This window comes from Rhinopithecus roxellana, chromosome 1 (genome assembly GCF_007565055.1).
Source record: "Rhinopithecus roxellana isolate Shanxi Qingling chromosome 1, ASM756505v1, whole genome shotgun sequence".
NCBI classification, from domain to species: Eukaryota; Metazoa; Chordata; class Mammalia; order Primates; family Cercopithecidae; genus Rhinopithecus; species Rhinopithecus roxellana.
This window is the reverse complement of record NC_044549.1, coordinates 205,206,372-205,219,790: the sequence shown is the minus strand read 5'-3', so window position 1 is coordinate 205,219,790 and position 13,419 is coordinate 205,206,372. Positions and strand designations below refer to the sequence as shown.

Sequence of the window (13,419 nt, the reverse complement as noted above, 5' to 3'; positions counted from 1 at the left end):
GGGTGGCAGGAGACACAAAAGAGCGGGGGCCACAGATGCCAGGAGCAGCTGGTGGCCGGATGCGTGGAATCTCAGAATGGAATGATGGTGGATTTAGCAGCTTGGAAGTCATCGGTGACCTCGACAAGACAGTCTTGGGGGGAAAGTGGGACATGGGGGGAACTTCTCGTCACCTCTTTACCAATCTTCCTCCTCCTGAGGACCCCCCGTGTAGGCCAGAACTCAGGGAGTCATCCGGAGCCCTCCCTCCCTCACCTGCACCTCCTCACCCCTCCAACGCTCCACTTCCCAACTCGCTCAACTCCATCTCTGCTTCTCCATCTGCTCCAACCTCCATTTAGGTCACACTTCCTCTTCCTCGGGCTTCCGACTGGCCCTGACCCACTGCTCGGCTGCTGCTCTCCTTCCCCCCAGGCCACCTGCAACTTCCCGGGATGGCTCTAAAATGCACACCTGACCCTGAGTCTCCAGTACTCAAGCCTCCTGACTCCCATCACCCTCAAGATGATAGACACGGCTGGGCACGGTGGCTGACACTTGTAGTCCCGGCACTTTGGGAGGCCGAGGCCAGCAGATCATGAGGTCAAGAGATCCAGACCAGCCTGGCCAACACGGTGAAACCCCGTTTCTACTAAAAATACAAAAATTAGCCAGACGTGGTGGCACACGCCTGTAATCCCAGTTTCTCGGGAGGCTGAGGTAGGAGAATCACTTGAACCTGGCGGGGCGGAGGTTGCAGTGAGCCAAGATTGTGCCACTGTACTCCAACCTGGCAACAGAGTGAGACTCTGACTCAAAAAAAAAAGATAAGACTCCATGTCTAAATGACCCGACCCCTGCCTCCTCCAGCCCTTTCATCTCCCCTCACTCCTGAAGGGCACCAGCATACACCACCCCGAAATATGCCTCTTTAGCAGATGGATTCCTTAGACCTAAAGGGATTTGAAAACCAGCAGAAGCAGAAGCTATTAACCTCCCCTAACTGCCTGAAAATAGAGGATACATTTTCCCTTCATAAAGGAAATTTATATTTATAAAGGAAATTTCCATTTGTAAAGATATTTCTGCACCAGGAAGAGAGCTACTTCCAGAGACAAATCTTGACACCTGACAGACTCTCACTTGCATAGCAAGACAACCCTTATTTCCCACACAGGTCCTCCCTCACCTTACCTCCCACCCCAGAACCCCAAACCTCTTTTTCTTGAGTTAGCCTAATATGGTATGTATATATGGTAGCCTAATATGGTATGATGGGGGTGCCTCCATCATCTGGCCACCTCCTTGAGCCACATTTTTCTTTGTAAATTTCCATGTACGAGTAATTAAAGTTGTTTTTGTTTGTTTTTCTCTCTTGTTACTCTGTGTTTCATCAGTTATGAGGGTACAGGGAAAATATTTTTCTCTCTAACACTCTCCTACATCTGCCCCTCCATTGCAACCTTGGAGAGCTCCTTCTTTTTTACCTGCTTGTCTGTTTTCTCCTGCCCATCCCTCAGCTAAAGCATCACCTCCTCCAGGAAGCCTTCCATGACTGCTTCCCACCCTCTCGGACACCTGGCCGTGACTGATGGCCACTCACCTGCTGCACAGGCTCAATGGTCAGCTCCATGTAGCGACTGATTGCTGTCATTGTCCTCAGTGACTTGCAGTGTGACAGTGTGGTGATAGGCACCCAATCCGAATTCTTGCAAGTAAAGGCAGGGAGACAGAAAGGAGAATTCTCAGTCAGGAGGCATTTTCTAAAAACAAGGTCACATTTTATTCAAAAGGGTCCCCGTGGTATTTTCTCTCTCTCTCTTTTTGTTTTTGTTTTTACAGCACATCTCACTTTCGGCTTCCTATGTGTCTTATCTTTCTCTTTCAGGTCACAGTAATTCAGTATTTCCCAAATTTTGCAGCACAGTAGAATCAATTAGGAATCTATTATTATTATTTTTTTTTGTAGAGACCAGTTTCACTGTGTTGCCAGGTTGGTCTTGAAGTCCTGCACTCAAGGGATCCAGGAGTGATCCTCCCGAAGTGCTGGGCTCCCGAAGTGCTGGGATGACAGGCGTGAGCCGCCACTCCCGGCCTCTTCTGCTTTTGAAGCTCCCCAGCTGAGCAGCGATCTGGAGTAAGCTGTGATGGAGGCACTGCGTTCCAGCCTAGGTGACAGAGTGAGACCCTATCGTACAAACAAAACCACGAGTGTTTACTTCCCACTTCCAGACATTCTGATTTCATTGGTACGAGATGTAACTGGGAAGTGGATAGTTTAAACGCTCCCCAGGTCATTCTGACACGTGGCAAAGTTTGGGAACCACTGCAATAGGTGCCAAATAAGTGCTTTTGCAAAGCTGTGGTCCTCTAACCTTGGTGCACATCAGAAGCACCCTGTGGGCTTGCTACAATACAGATTGCGCCGGGCACGGTGGCTAAAGCCTGTAATCCCAGCACTCTGGGAGGCCGAGGCAGGCCGATCACCTGAGGTTAGGAGATAGAGAACAGCCTGGTCAACATGGTGACCTGTCTCTACTAAAAATACAGGTGCCCGCCACCACACCCAGCTAATTTTTGTATTTTTAGTAGAGACGGGGTTTCACCACGTTGGTCAGGCTGATCTCAAACTCCTGACCTTGTGATCTGCCCGCCTCGGCCTCCCAAAGTGCTGGGATTACAGGCGTGAGCCACTGCACCTGACCCCCAAAACAACACTTTTAAAGATCAGCTCTCTAGCATTATCAACTAAAAAAACAAAACAAAACAAAACAAAACAAAACAAAAACAAGGAACAGAATAAGTAGTTACACTGCAATGACCACAGATAGCAAATGGGTCCTTCTGGCTTGAGAGGAGTTTTTAGAGGCAGCATCACAAGCCGATCCCCAAAGGCGGGATCACGTAGCTGGGTGTGCTGACAGGCTCTGGAGCCCTGTGTTAGGTGGTGGGAACGACACGGATGTTAAAGATGCTTGTGAAAGTGGGAATACAGGTTTTGAAGAAATAGGAGTGAAAATCACATAATGTATGTTTTTGAGATAGGGTCTCACTCTGTAGCTCAGGTTGGAGTGCAGTGGCACCATCTTGGCTCACTGCAACCTCTGCCTCCAGGATCAAGAGATCCTCCTGCCGCACCTCCTAAGTAGCTGGGACTACAGGTGCGCACCACCACACCCGGCCAACTTTTTTTTGTATTTTTGGTAGAGACGGGGTTTCACCCTGTTGTCCAGGCTGGTCTTGTGCTCCTGAGCTCAAGCAATCCACCTGCCTTGGCCACCCAAAGTGCTGGGATTACAGGAGTGAGCCACTGCACCCGGATGAAAATCACATTATTGAAAAATGATGCAGGTATGTAGCATGTGAACTTATATACCAGTAAGTAAATTCTTCAAAAGCATCAAGTGGCATTTGACTATTTCATCTACATTGTTATATTTATTAAGTCTTTAAGTGATCAAAAACACTTCAAAACATTTGTGTAATTGGGAAACTGGAGGATCCTGTGGCATCCGAGGTTCCCTTAGCTTTGAACATAAACAGCAGGTTTTTAAAGTGACCAGCTGGGCCAGGCACCATGGCTCACGCCTGTAATCCCAGCACTTTGGAAGGCGAAGGTGGGCGGATCACCTGAGGTCAGGAGTTCGAGACCAGCCTGGCCAACATGGTGAAACCCCATTCGTCTCTACTAAAAATACAAAAAATTAGCTAGGCGTGGTGGCACGTGCCTGTAATCCCAGCAACTTGGGAGGCTAAGGCGGGAGAATCACTTGAACCTGGGAGGCAGAGGTTGCAGTGAGCTGAGATTGTGCTATTGCACTCCAGCCTGGGCAACAGAGCAAGACTCCATCTCAATCAATCAATCAATCAATCAATCGATTAAAAAAAAATAAAAATAAAGTGACCAACTGGGCAAGCAGGGAAGGACTTCCGGAATTCCCAAGCCCCGGCCCTCATGGAGGCTCACTGCCCCTGTCCACTCCATGCCAGTAAACAGGATGGGCCCGTTACATGTCATGTGTTAGGTTTGGCCACTGTTCCGTCAGCGAGACAGGACAGCTGTCTGAGTCGCCTGCAGAGAACACTCGGCAGGCAGCTTTCACACGTCCGCAGTATCCTGCTGTTTCTCAAGATACTGTTGCGGGACCGGAGTTTTCCAGCCAGAGAGACCTTGTCCTCGTTTCTCGCCTCCGGGTTTTCCTCCTCTTTCTCTGCACAGGTCAAAAGCGCTTGGGTGTCAGGGCTCTCTCTGGATTCAGTGGCAAATCCTAAGGCCTGTCTCATCTTGCTCTTCATCACACACGAAAGGAAAATAATCTGAGATGGTGGAAGTTAAGGTAGGAATATTCTAGCAGCCTAGCGCAGCCCTTCACCCCTTCACACCATGCTGCCACCTCCCTCCCCACTCACCTACTCTCCTCCCTCCCTGGTATTATCTTGCCTGGGACAGAGAGGAGCTCATCTGAAGACAGGGCTAGGGTGGATATTCCTGTCCCCATGTCCCCACGAGGGCCCAGCATCCAATGTGACCCTGTCCCTAACAAGGACTTGGTAAATATTTGCGAAACAAAAGCATTTTGTAAAACATCTTTCTTGACAGGCCTGGCTTACAGTGACAATACATGCGGTCGGTTGGATAGCATCCCTGAAAATTCAGATCCACCTCTGAATGTGACCCCCCTTTTTTTTTTTGAGACAGAGTCTTGCTCTGTCACCCAGGCAGGAGTGCGGTGGTATGATCTTGGCTCACTGCAACCCCTGCCTCCTCAGTTCAAGTGATTCTCTTGCCACAGCGTCCCAAGTAGCTGGGATTACAGGCACCTGCCATTATGCCCGGGTAATTTTTATATTTTTAGTAGAGGTGGGGTTTCACCATGTTGGCCAGGCTAGTCTCCAACTCCTGACCTCAGGTGATCCTCCCGTCTCGGCCTCCCACAGTGCTGGGATTACACGTGTGAGCTGCTGCACCTGGCCCAGACTGTGACCTTATTCGGAAGTAGGGTCCTTGCTGATATCATTAGACAATGAAGTCATAGTGGATTGGACTGCGCCCTAACTCCAACAGCTGGGGTCCCTATAAGAAGAGGAGACACACGAAGATACACCAAGGGAAGAAGGCCATGTGAAGGCCGAGGCAGAAATGAAAACGATGCTGCCATGTGCCAAGGGACACCAGGAGCCACTAGCAGCTCCTGCAACTCCACTAGCAGCTGGAAAAGGCAAGCAAAGATCCCTCTAGCGCCTGCAGAGAGGGTGTGGCCCTGCCTTGCCTTCATACACCCCACCACCAACACGCCATAGCCATTATCCACAGTCAGCATCTAAAAATACAAAAATTTTCAGTCTCCACTAAAAATACAAAAATTAGCCAGATGTGGTGGCATGCACCTGCAGTCCCAGCTACTCGGGAGGCTGAGGCAGGAGAATTGCTTGAACTTGGAAGGTGAAGGTTGCAGTGAGGCAAGATCACGTCACTGCACTCCAGCCTGGGCAACACAGTGAGACTCCATCTCAAAAAAAAAAAAGAAAGAAAGAAACATAAAACTACAAATAATTGCATTTGCATTTGCCGGCCCCAAGCTTCAAACCACTCCCTGACTGCTGGGAGAGTTCCATCTAGCAAGAGAAAAGGAGCGTGGGAGCGGGGCAGTGAGGGGAGGAGACACAGGCCTCCTCCGGCTGCAAGCAGGGAACTCCCCAGGCCTAGGGTGGATACAGCGAGGTCCAGCGCCGCGCGGCCGAGGGAGGTCAGGAACCAGGGTGTGGCCCGCAGCAGGTACTCAGGCTGCCGGTCGTGGGCCACAATGGCCGAGGCATAGAGGAGGCCAGCCAGGGCCGAGAGGAGCCGAGTCCACAGGTGGATGGAAGGAAATGTCTTCCCCCGGCACTGGGCAGAGAGAGGGAGGGGCTAGGCAGGGAGGAGCAGCAGATCACAAGACCCAGGGCCCTCAGTGGCACAGCAGGTTGCTGGGCCAGCCCTCTGCCTGCAGCCAGTCCCCCAGGGCAATGCTTCTGTTAGACTTCCAGCTTTTGCTCGAGTTACTTTTTCTGCCTATCAGACTCCTACTCATCCCTCAGAACCTGACTTAAACTTAACTCTGGGAAACCTCCCCTTACCAATTCAACCCTAAGGGGAGCAAGCAACTCCCTTTTCTGAGCCCTAACACATCCCTCCAGCAGAGTACCTTTGATTGATCATGACTCAGCCCTTTATACAGTCAGAGGGCTCCTGAGGGCTGGGTGGGGGTCCTCGCCATCCCAGGGCCCCAGCACCTGACACTGGGCAGCGGCTCCCCAATGTCCGCTGGGAGAACGTGAGGGAGACTGGGATGGTTTGGACATTCGTCCCCCCAGATCTCACGTTGAGTTGTAATCCCCAGTGTTGGAGGTGGGGCCTGGTGGGAGGAGGTTGGATCATGAGGTGGATTTCTCATGAATGGTTTGGCACCATCCCCTGGGTGCTGGCCTCGCGAGAGTGAGTTCTCCTGAGATCTGGCTGTTTAAAAACGTGTGTGTGGCACCTTCCCTTCCACCCTCTTGCGCTCTCTCTGCCTGTTCACACTTTGCCTTCAGCCATGAGTAAAAGCTCCCTGAGGCCTCCCCAGAAGCCCAGCAGATGCAGGCGTCAGGGATTGGGTGCCTGCAAAACCGTGAGCCAATTACATCTTTACAAGTGACCCAGCCTGAGGCAATGCAAGAACAGCCTGACACAGAGACCGAATCAGAAGAGCTGAGACCTGGCCCTTCTCTCCCTGGGATCGCTGATTCTGACCCAGGTCACATGGGGAAGATCCAAAAAATGAGAGATGATATTCTGGAAATTTTAAAGCCAAGAGGACATTTCTGAAAAATACGTAATAAAAATACTGGTTCAACAAAAGGAAATATGCACTATTTATATTTATATGTAAGTAGCCTTTATATGCAGAAAGTCACTCTATATATATGAATATGTATATACACAAACACCATATATTTCTGATTATATACTTATATATTTAAATATATGAATTAAAATTGTAAACAGTTTATATATTAAATTCATTAGAGTTTTTAATTCACATATTATAATTATAATTCACATATTATAATTATAATTCATTATAATTTTAATTCACATATTATAAATTATAATTCATTAGATGAGCTCATATATAAATTATAGTTTTTACATAATTTAGTTTTATATAAATTAGACTATATATAAAGTTTATATATAATTTAGTTTATATATATATAACTCAGTTTATATATAATACATATAAAATTTAGTTTGTATGTAATACATATGTAAACTCATTAGATGCTCATTACCTATGTTCATTTGATGACCGTATTTACAGATATATAGACCTTGGCTAGGGAATGAGAAAAATTCCAGAGAAAAAGCACATTTTGGCCAATTTTGCCCCACTTTAAATTTAACTCTTAAAAATAATCTGCGTCCCCTCGTTTGTCCCCAGGCCCCCCTGTGTCTGGCCCGCCCCCAAAAGACTGCGTAGGGGAGAGAGCACAGTGCATGCTTCGCCAGGGAGCAGCAGCTGGGAGGGTGAGCCCTGGCCCACTGCGCCCAGAGGCTGAGGGTGGAGACGACGCCCTTTCCCTTCGGCCCTTTCTACCTCACACAGGAAGCAGCACTGCTATGGCTAGAGGTGCTTGGCGCCCCCACCCCCGACCTAAGCACCCACCACCATGTTAGAGAGGACAGTGACGGCCAGGGGGAGGTGGCGGGCAGAGTGGGGCTGGGCCTTGCTCTCGCTGCTGCTCAGGATGAACCGCGCTGGGGAGCCCTCTGCCCTCATTCCCGTGCTAAGCCAGTGACAGTGACCACTGTCCTCCAAAGCAGTCTTTTCCCAGGGTCAGTCCTGGGGTCGACCCTGAGAAAAATGGAGAGCTCTATTTACCTGCAGTGCCAGACATACAGTAGGTGCTTAACCACTGCTTGAAGAACGGAACTGGATTGTGACTGGACGAGACGTGGCAGTCCCTCTCCAGCCTAGGCAGGCCTTGCCTACAGACAGGACAGAGGCCGGAGGCACGCCCCAGCCTGGGCTGCCTGGCACATCCACGTAAGGGCTGGAGGCAGGACAGGCCTCAGATGGTCTCTGCAGCTGCCAGGACTCCTGGTGTCAGCACAACGCTTCACTCATCTGTGGGTATTTCATACCCCTTGGCCCACTCAAGGACTCACTCCTGGAGCAATGGGAACGTTGCCACCAAAGTGACCTAGCCATTTTCTCCTTGGCAACCTCACCATGGCCAAATTAGGAGCAGCTTCTGGGAGAGCCAGGGTCTGAAGCCATGCTGACCTGGCTTCCCAGAACACCCCAAACCCTGCTGGGTTTCTCCCTACGAAGGGTACCCTAGCTCTGGGCTCTTCTTCCTGGAACCAGAGTCACTGAGAGGCGGCAGCAGCTCCTTACCTAGAAATACAGCATGTTTCCTTTCCGGAGTCCCTAGTGCAATTTCACTCTCTTGTCCTGCCTGGGGCCCTCAGGCTTCAATACCTTGTAGTGATGGGGAGCTGACACCTCCTAAGGCAGGGGTAATGCTGGCGGCTCTCCAGATGCCAGGCACTGTGCAGTGTCTTACCCTGAAGTTCTTCCTTTTACTCAACAGGAAGGGGCCGGGCGTGGTGGCTCCCACCTGTAATCCCAGCACTTGGGAGGCCGAGGCAGGTGGACCACCTGAGGTCGGGAGTTTGAGACCAGCCTGGCCAACATGGAGAAACCCAGTCTCTACTAAAAATACAAAAATTAGCTGGGCATGGTGGTGCACTCCTGTAGTCCCAGCTACGCGGGAAGCTGAGGCAGAAGAATCACTTGAACCCAAGGAGCTACCCAAACCTGGGAGAGGATTGAGGCCTGGAACAGATCCTTCCCTAGCGCCTGCAGAAGGAGCATGGCCCTGCCGGCACCTTGATCTCAGACTTCTGACCTCTGGCACTGAGACAATAAATTTCTGTTTTTGAAAGTTAGTGGCACTTTGTTATGACAGCCCTAAGGAGCTACTACCAGCGGTCAGGGCACAGTGCCAGCTTCTTCAAAGGCCTTCATGCAACCTGGTCTCTCAGCTCTGGCACTACCCTGGAGAGCCACCCCGGTGGGCTGTTGAGCTGAGCCCAGTGCTCGCCACTCTCCCCTCCATTAATCTAAAGACAGGACACCCGCTGATGAGGCCCAGGCCCCGCGAGGCTTCTGGCAGTCACAGCACAGAAAGCAGCTTCACTGACTTCACCAACCACCACGAACTACCCTCCAGTGCTGAATGCTGTATCCCTGGAGCTGCTATTCAACCAAGACACTCTTGGGCAAGTAATTTTTTTTTTTTTTTTTTGAGATGGAGTATTGCTCAGTCACCTAGGCTAGAGTGCAATGGCGCGATCTCGGCTCACTGCAACCTCCACCTCCTGGGTTCAAGTGATTCTCCCTGCCTCAGCCTCCAGAGTAGCTGGGATTACACGCACCCGCCACCACGCCTGGCTAATTTTTGTACTTTTAATAGAGACGGGGTTTCACCATGCTGGTCAGGCTGGTCTTGAATTCCTGACCTCAAGTGATCCACCCACCTCGGCCTCTCAAAGTGCTGGGATTACAGGCATGAGCCACTGCACTCAGCCGATTCTTTTTAGACTAAATGGGCCTATGACATGTCATGGTGCTGGGTTTACCCACTGTTCCGTCAGTGAGACAGGAACAGCTGTCTCAGAGTCGTCTGCAGAGAAAACTTGGCAGAGCAGCCGTCACACGTCCACAGTGTCTCACAGTTTCTCAGGCGCTTTCACGCATGGGGGCTTTTCCTGTGTGCTCTCCTCTGCCGATGGCCTTTCCCCAGCCTGTGTCCTCAAATTCACGTTCCCTCCTGAGGCAACATGACGTCTCCCACCACCCCACAGGCTGGCAGTGTAAACAGTTTTCGCCCTTGCTCATTGGAAGAACGTAGGAGCCCTCTCTCTCTCTCTGACACCCCAAACATTTGTTTCTATCTTTCTCGAAGCGTTAGGAGATGCTGTTTCACGTTCCTGTGTCTTCCATGAGACTGTGAGCTCCTGGAGGGCAAGCGCTCGCCCCTGGGCACACCTTATCCCCCACAGGACTGGCTGACACAGGGCCTCCCTCAATGTGGATGCCTGGAGAATGCCTGCCAATAAGACACTCTTTTTTTTTGAGATGGAGTTTTGCTCTTGTTGCCCAGGCTGGAGTGCAATGGCACGATCTCGGCTCACTGCAACCTCTGCCTCCTGGGTTCAAGTGATTCTCCTGCCTCAGCCTCCAGAGTAGCTGGGATTACAAGCATGCACCACCATGCCTGGCTAATTTTTGTATTTTAGTCGAGACAGGGTTTTACCGTGTTGGTCAGGCTGGTCTCAAACTCCTGACCTCAAGTGATCCACCCGCCTCGGCCTCCCAAAGTGCTGGGATTACAGGCGTGAGCCACTGCGCCTGGCCTAAGACACTCTTGATCTACACAGAACCTCATACCTGACTGCCTGGAGTCTCTCAAATCTCATTCTCTCGTGGGTTTAGCCAGCCTCGGGGGCTGTTTCCTCACAGCCTGCTTTTCATTTCCTACAGGAAATGGGAAAGAACACAAGGACTTTCCCCGAGAGGCTCCCGCCGTCCTCAGGACGCCCTGGGCTGACTGCCCCTCTCCACACACATCCCCTCCTTGCTGCCATACACACTAACGCTCTTCAGAAAAAGCTGAGTCCGCGTGCATGCACCCACGGTGACACCACACTCCCGTCCCGTGACCCTCTCAGGACGCTCCCAGGTGCCCTGAGACCTGCCATGTGACCCACAGTCCCAGCCCCACCCCAGCCTCACAATTCTGGAGAGAGGGGGGATCTGAGAAGCCCAGGAGCCAAAGGCGGCCATGCTACCCAGCAGGTAGCCGAGGATCTCAGTGTTTTCCTGCAAGAACAGGTGATCCACCATTAGCACTCTGCAGAGACTGGCCATGTGCCCCAAGAAGCAGACAAAGCTCAGGATTCCTTTTCTGCTTTCAGAGGTTTCTTCCAACAAAGGAAGGCTTAACCCCAGTCCCCTAGCCCCCGCCTCATCCCACCCCAGGCATTTGGCAGGACATGCAGTACCCGGAGTCCTCCCCAGGGCGGCCCAGCCTCACCTGCAGCAGGCTCGCCAGCAGCCTCCGCTGTGGCCCCCGGATGGTGGCTGAAGCCTTTGGGACAGCAACCCAGAGAGCCCAGCATGGGCCCAGGCTCAGCGGCAGGGCCAGGGCAAACACACTGGCCCTGAGCTGCCGCCTCCTCTTCCTCTCTCGGGCTTCCCAATCTGCAATAGACACCAAAATCCCACAGGGCTCCTGGAACCTAGACCTTGTCAGATAGCTGCGTGGGAAGAACTGGTGTCAGCTCCCCACACGATGCCAAAACGAGTTCCCAAGTTATTCTGCAGGCCAGCTCCTCCCCACCCTTCAGGGCTCTGTAGTTGTGCCACCTCTTCAAGGAGCCCCTTCCTCTCCACCACCAATTGATTGCACACCCCGCCCCCATAACGTGCTGTTCTCCTTCCTTAGGCAGAGATGACATTATCTTCTCTCATATGCATCTGCATGTAGACAGCAGTGCCTCTTCTGGACTAGAGCTCCTAAGCATAAGGCACCATCCCCTGGTGGTTTCTCCAGTCTCCACAGATCAGAACTGGTATAAGCGTGGTAAAAGCATCGACCAGTGAATCAGTGACGGCACCAGCGGGAACTGTGCGCAGGGCAAACAGCAATGAGCGGTGTCTTTGTCCTTGAAGTGTAAGATAGGCACTCCTCTGAGCAATTCTGTTTATTTTTTCTTTTAGAGATGAGGTCTTTGCCCAGGCTGGACTTGAACTCCTGGGCTCAAGCGATCTCCCACGTTGGCCTCATGAGTGGCTGGGATTCCAGGTGGAAGCCACTGCCCAGCTCTCTCCTGAGAAACTCTAAAAAGAGCGTTTCTCTTCTGGGGAGCACTGAGCCGCTGAGGGCGCGCTACACTACACACTGACGCAGCCCCCTTGGATTTACTGATTTATTTTCGAGACAGGGTCTCGCTCTGTCACCCAGGCCGGAGTGCAGTGGCGCAATCACCACGCACTGCAGCCTCCACCTCCTGGACTCAAGTGATCCTCCCACCTCAGCTTCCCAAGGAGCTGGGACCACAGGCAATGTACCATCACACCCAGCTGCTTTTTAAAATGTTTGTAGAGATAGCATCTTGCTATGTCGCCCAGGCTGGCCTCAAACTTTTGGCCTCAAGCAGTCTTCCCAACTCAGCCTCCCAAAGTGCTGGGATTACAGGTGTGAGCCACGGCACCACATGGTTCATCCCCTCTTTTTTTTTTTGAGACGGAGTTTTGCTCTTGTTGCCCACGTTGGAGTGCAGTGGTGCAATCTGCAACCTCCAGTTCCCGGGTTTACACGATTCTCCTGCCTCAGCCTCCCAAGTAGCTGGGATCACAGGTGCATGCCACCACGTCCAGCTAATTTTTGTATTTTTTTAGTCGGGACAGGGTTTCATCATGTTGGCCGGGCTGGTCTTGAACTCCTGACCTCAAAATGATCTGCCTGTCTTGGCTTCTCAAAGCACTGGGATTACAGGGGTGAGCCACCACACCCAGTCCCTCATCCCCTTTTTGAACAAGGGCCCAAGGTCATGGCTGACCCTTCTCAAGAAGCCCCAGCCACAGATACCTGGGGCCACTCACCCTGGCCCAGCCATTTCCAACCCCTGCCGTGCCTGTGGTGGCCCGTGCCCATTCCTGCCACCCACTTCCAGTAGCTGTGAAGCTTCGCCTGACCACCCCAAACCTGCAGGCTAAGCTATCCCTATTCATGCCCAAGCCCTGCTCCACGCCTCCTCCTAGCCTTTGCTCATGCCGCTGTGTGCCTGGAGTGCCCTGCCTGTGGCCCCAGCTCTAGTGCCACGTGCTTGACACTGGCAGCCCTTCCCTCCCTCTGGCTGCCCACAGTGTGCACATACCCCCAAGCTGGCAGCCCTAACGCAGGGCGACAAGAGCAAAACTCCATCTCAAAAAAAAAAAAAAAAAAAAAGAGGGATGAACCACGTGGTGCCGTGGCTCATGCCTGTAATCCCAGCACTTTGGGAGGCTGAGTTGGGAAGATTGCTTGAGGCCAAAAGTTTGAGGCCAGCCTGGGCGACATAGCAAGACCCTATCTCTACAAACATTTTAAAAAGTAGCTGGCAGCCTAAAAGAAGGACCCTCTCCTTCTTTTTTTGGGGGGGTGTTATTTTTGCTTTTCTTTTGAGACGGAGTCTCGCTCTGTCACCCCGGCTGGAGTGCAGTGGTGCGATCTCAGCTCACTGCAACCTCTGCCTCCCGGGTTCAAGCGATTCTCTTGCCTCAGGTTCCCAAGTAGCTGGGACTACAGGCGCCTGCCATCACGCCTGGCTAATTTTTCTATTTTTAGTAGAGACGGGGTTTTACC

General features: G+C 51.7%; 1 protein-coding gene across 1 annotated transcript in view; it reads right to left on the bottom strand.

Moving 5' to 3' along the window:
- Positions 1 to 13,419, bottom strand: part of TMEM44 (transmembrane protein 44) — a 40,386-nt gene that overhangs the window by 20,906 nt on the left and 6,061 nt on the right. The window contains exons 4-8 of the mRNA XM_010372988.2: positions 11,107 to 11,273; positions 10,806 to 10,892; positions 5,696 to 5,866; positions 4,150 to 4,296; positions 1,583 to 1,687 (exon numbers count right to left, since the gene is read on the bottom strand). Of these exons, the coding sequence (XP_010371290.2) occupies positions 1,583 to 1,687; positions 4,150 to 4,296; positions 5,696 to 5,866; positions 10,806 to 10,892; positions 11,107 to 11,273 (677 nt within the window). The remainder of the gene's footprint in view (positions 1 to 1,582; positions 1,688 to 4,149; positions 4,297 to 5,695; positions 5,867 to 10,805; positions 10,893 to 11,106; positions 11,274 to 13,419) is intronic.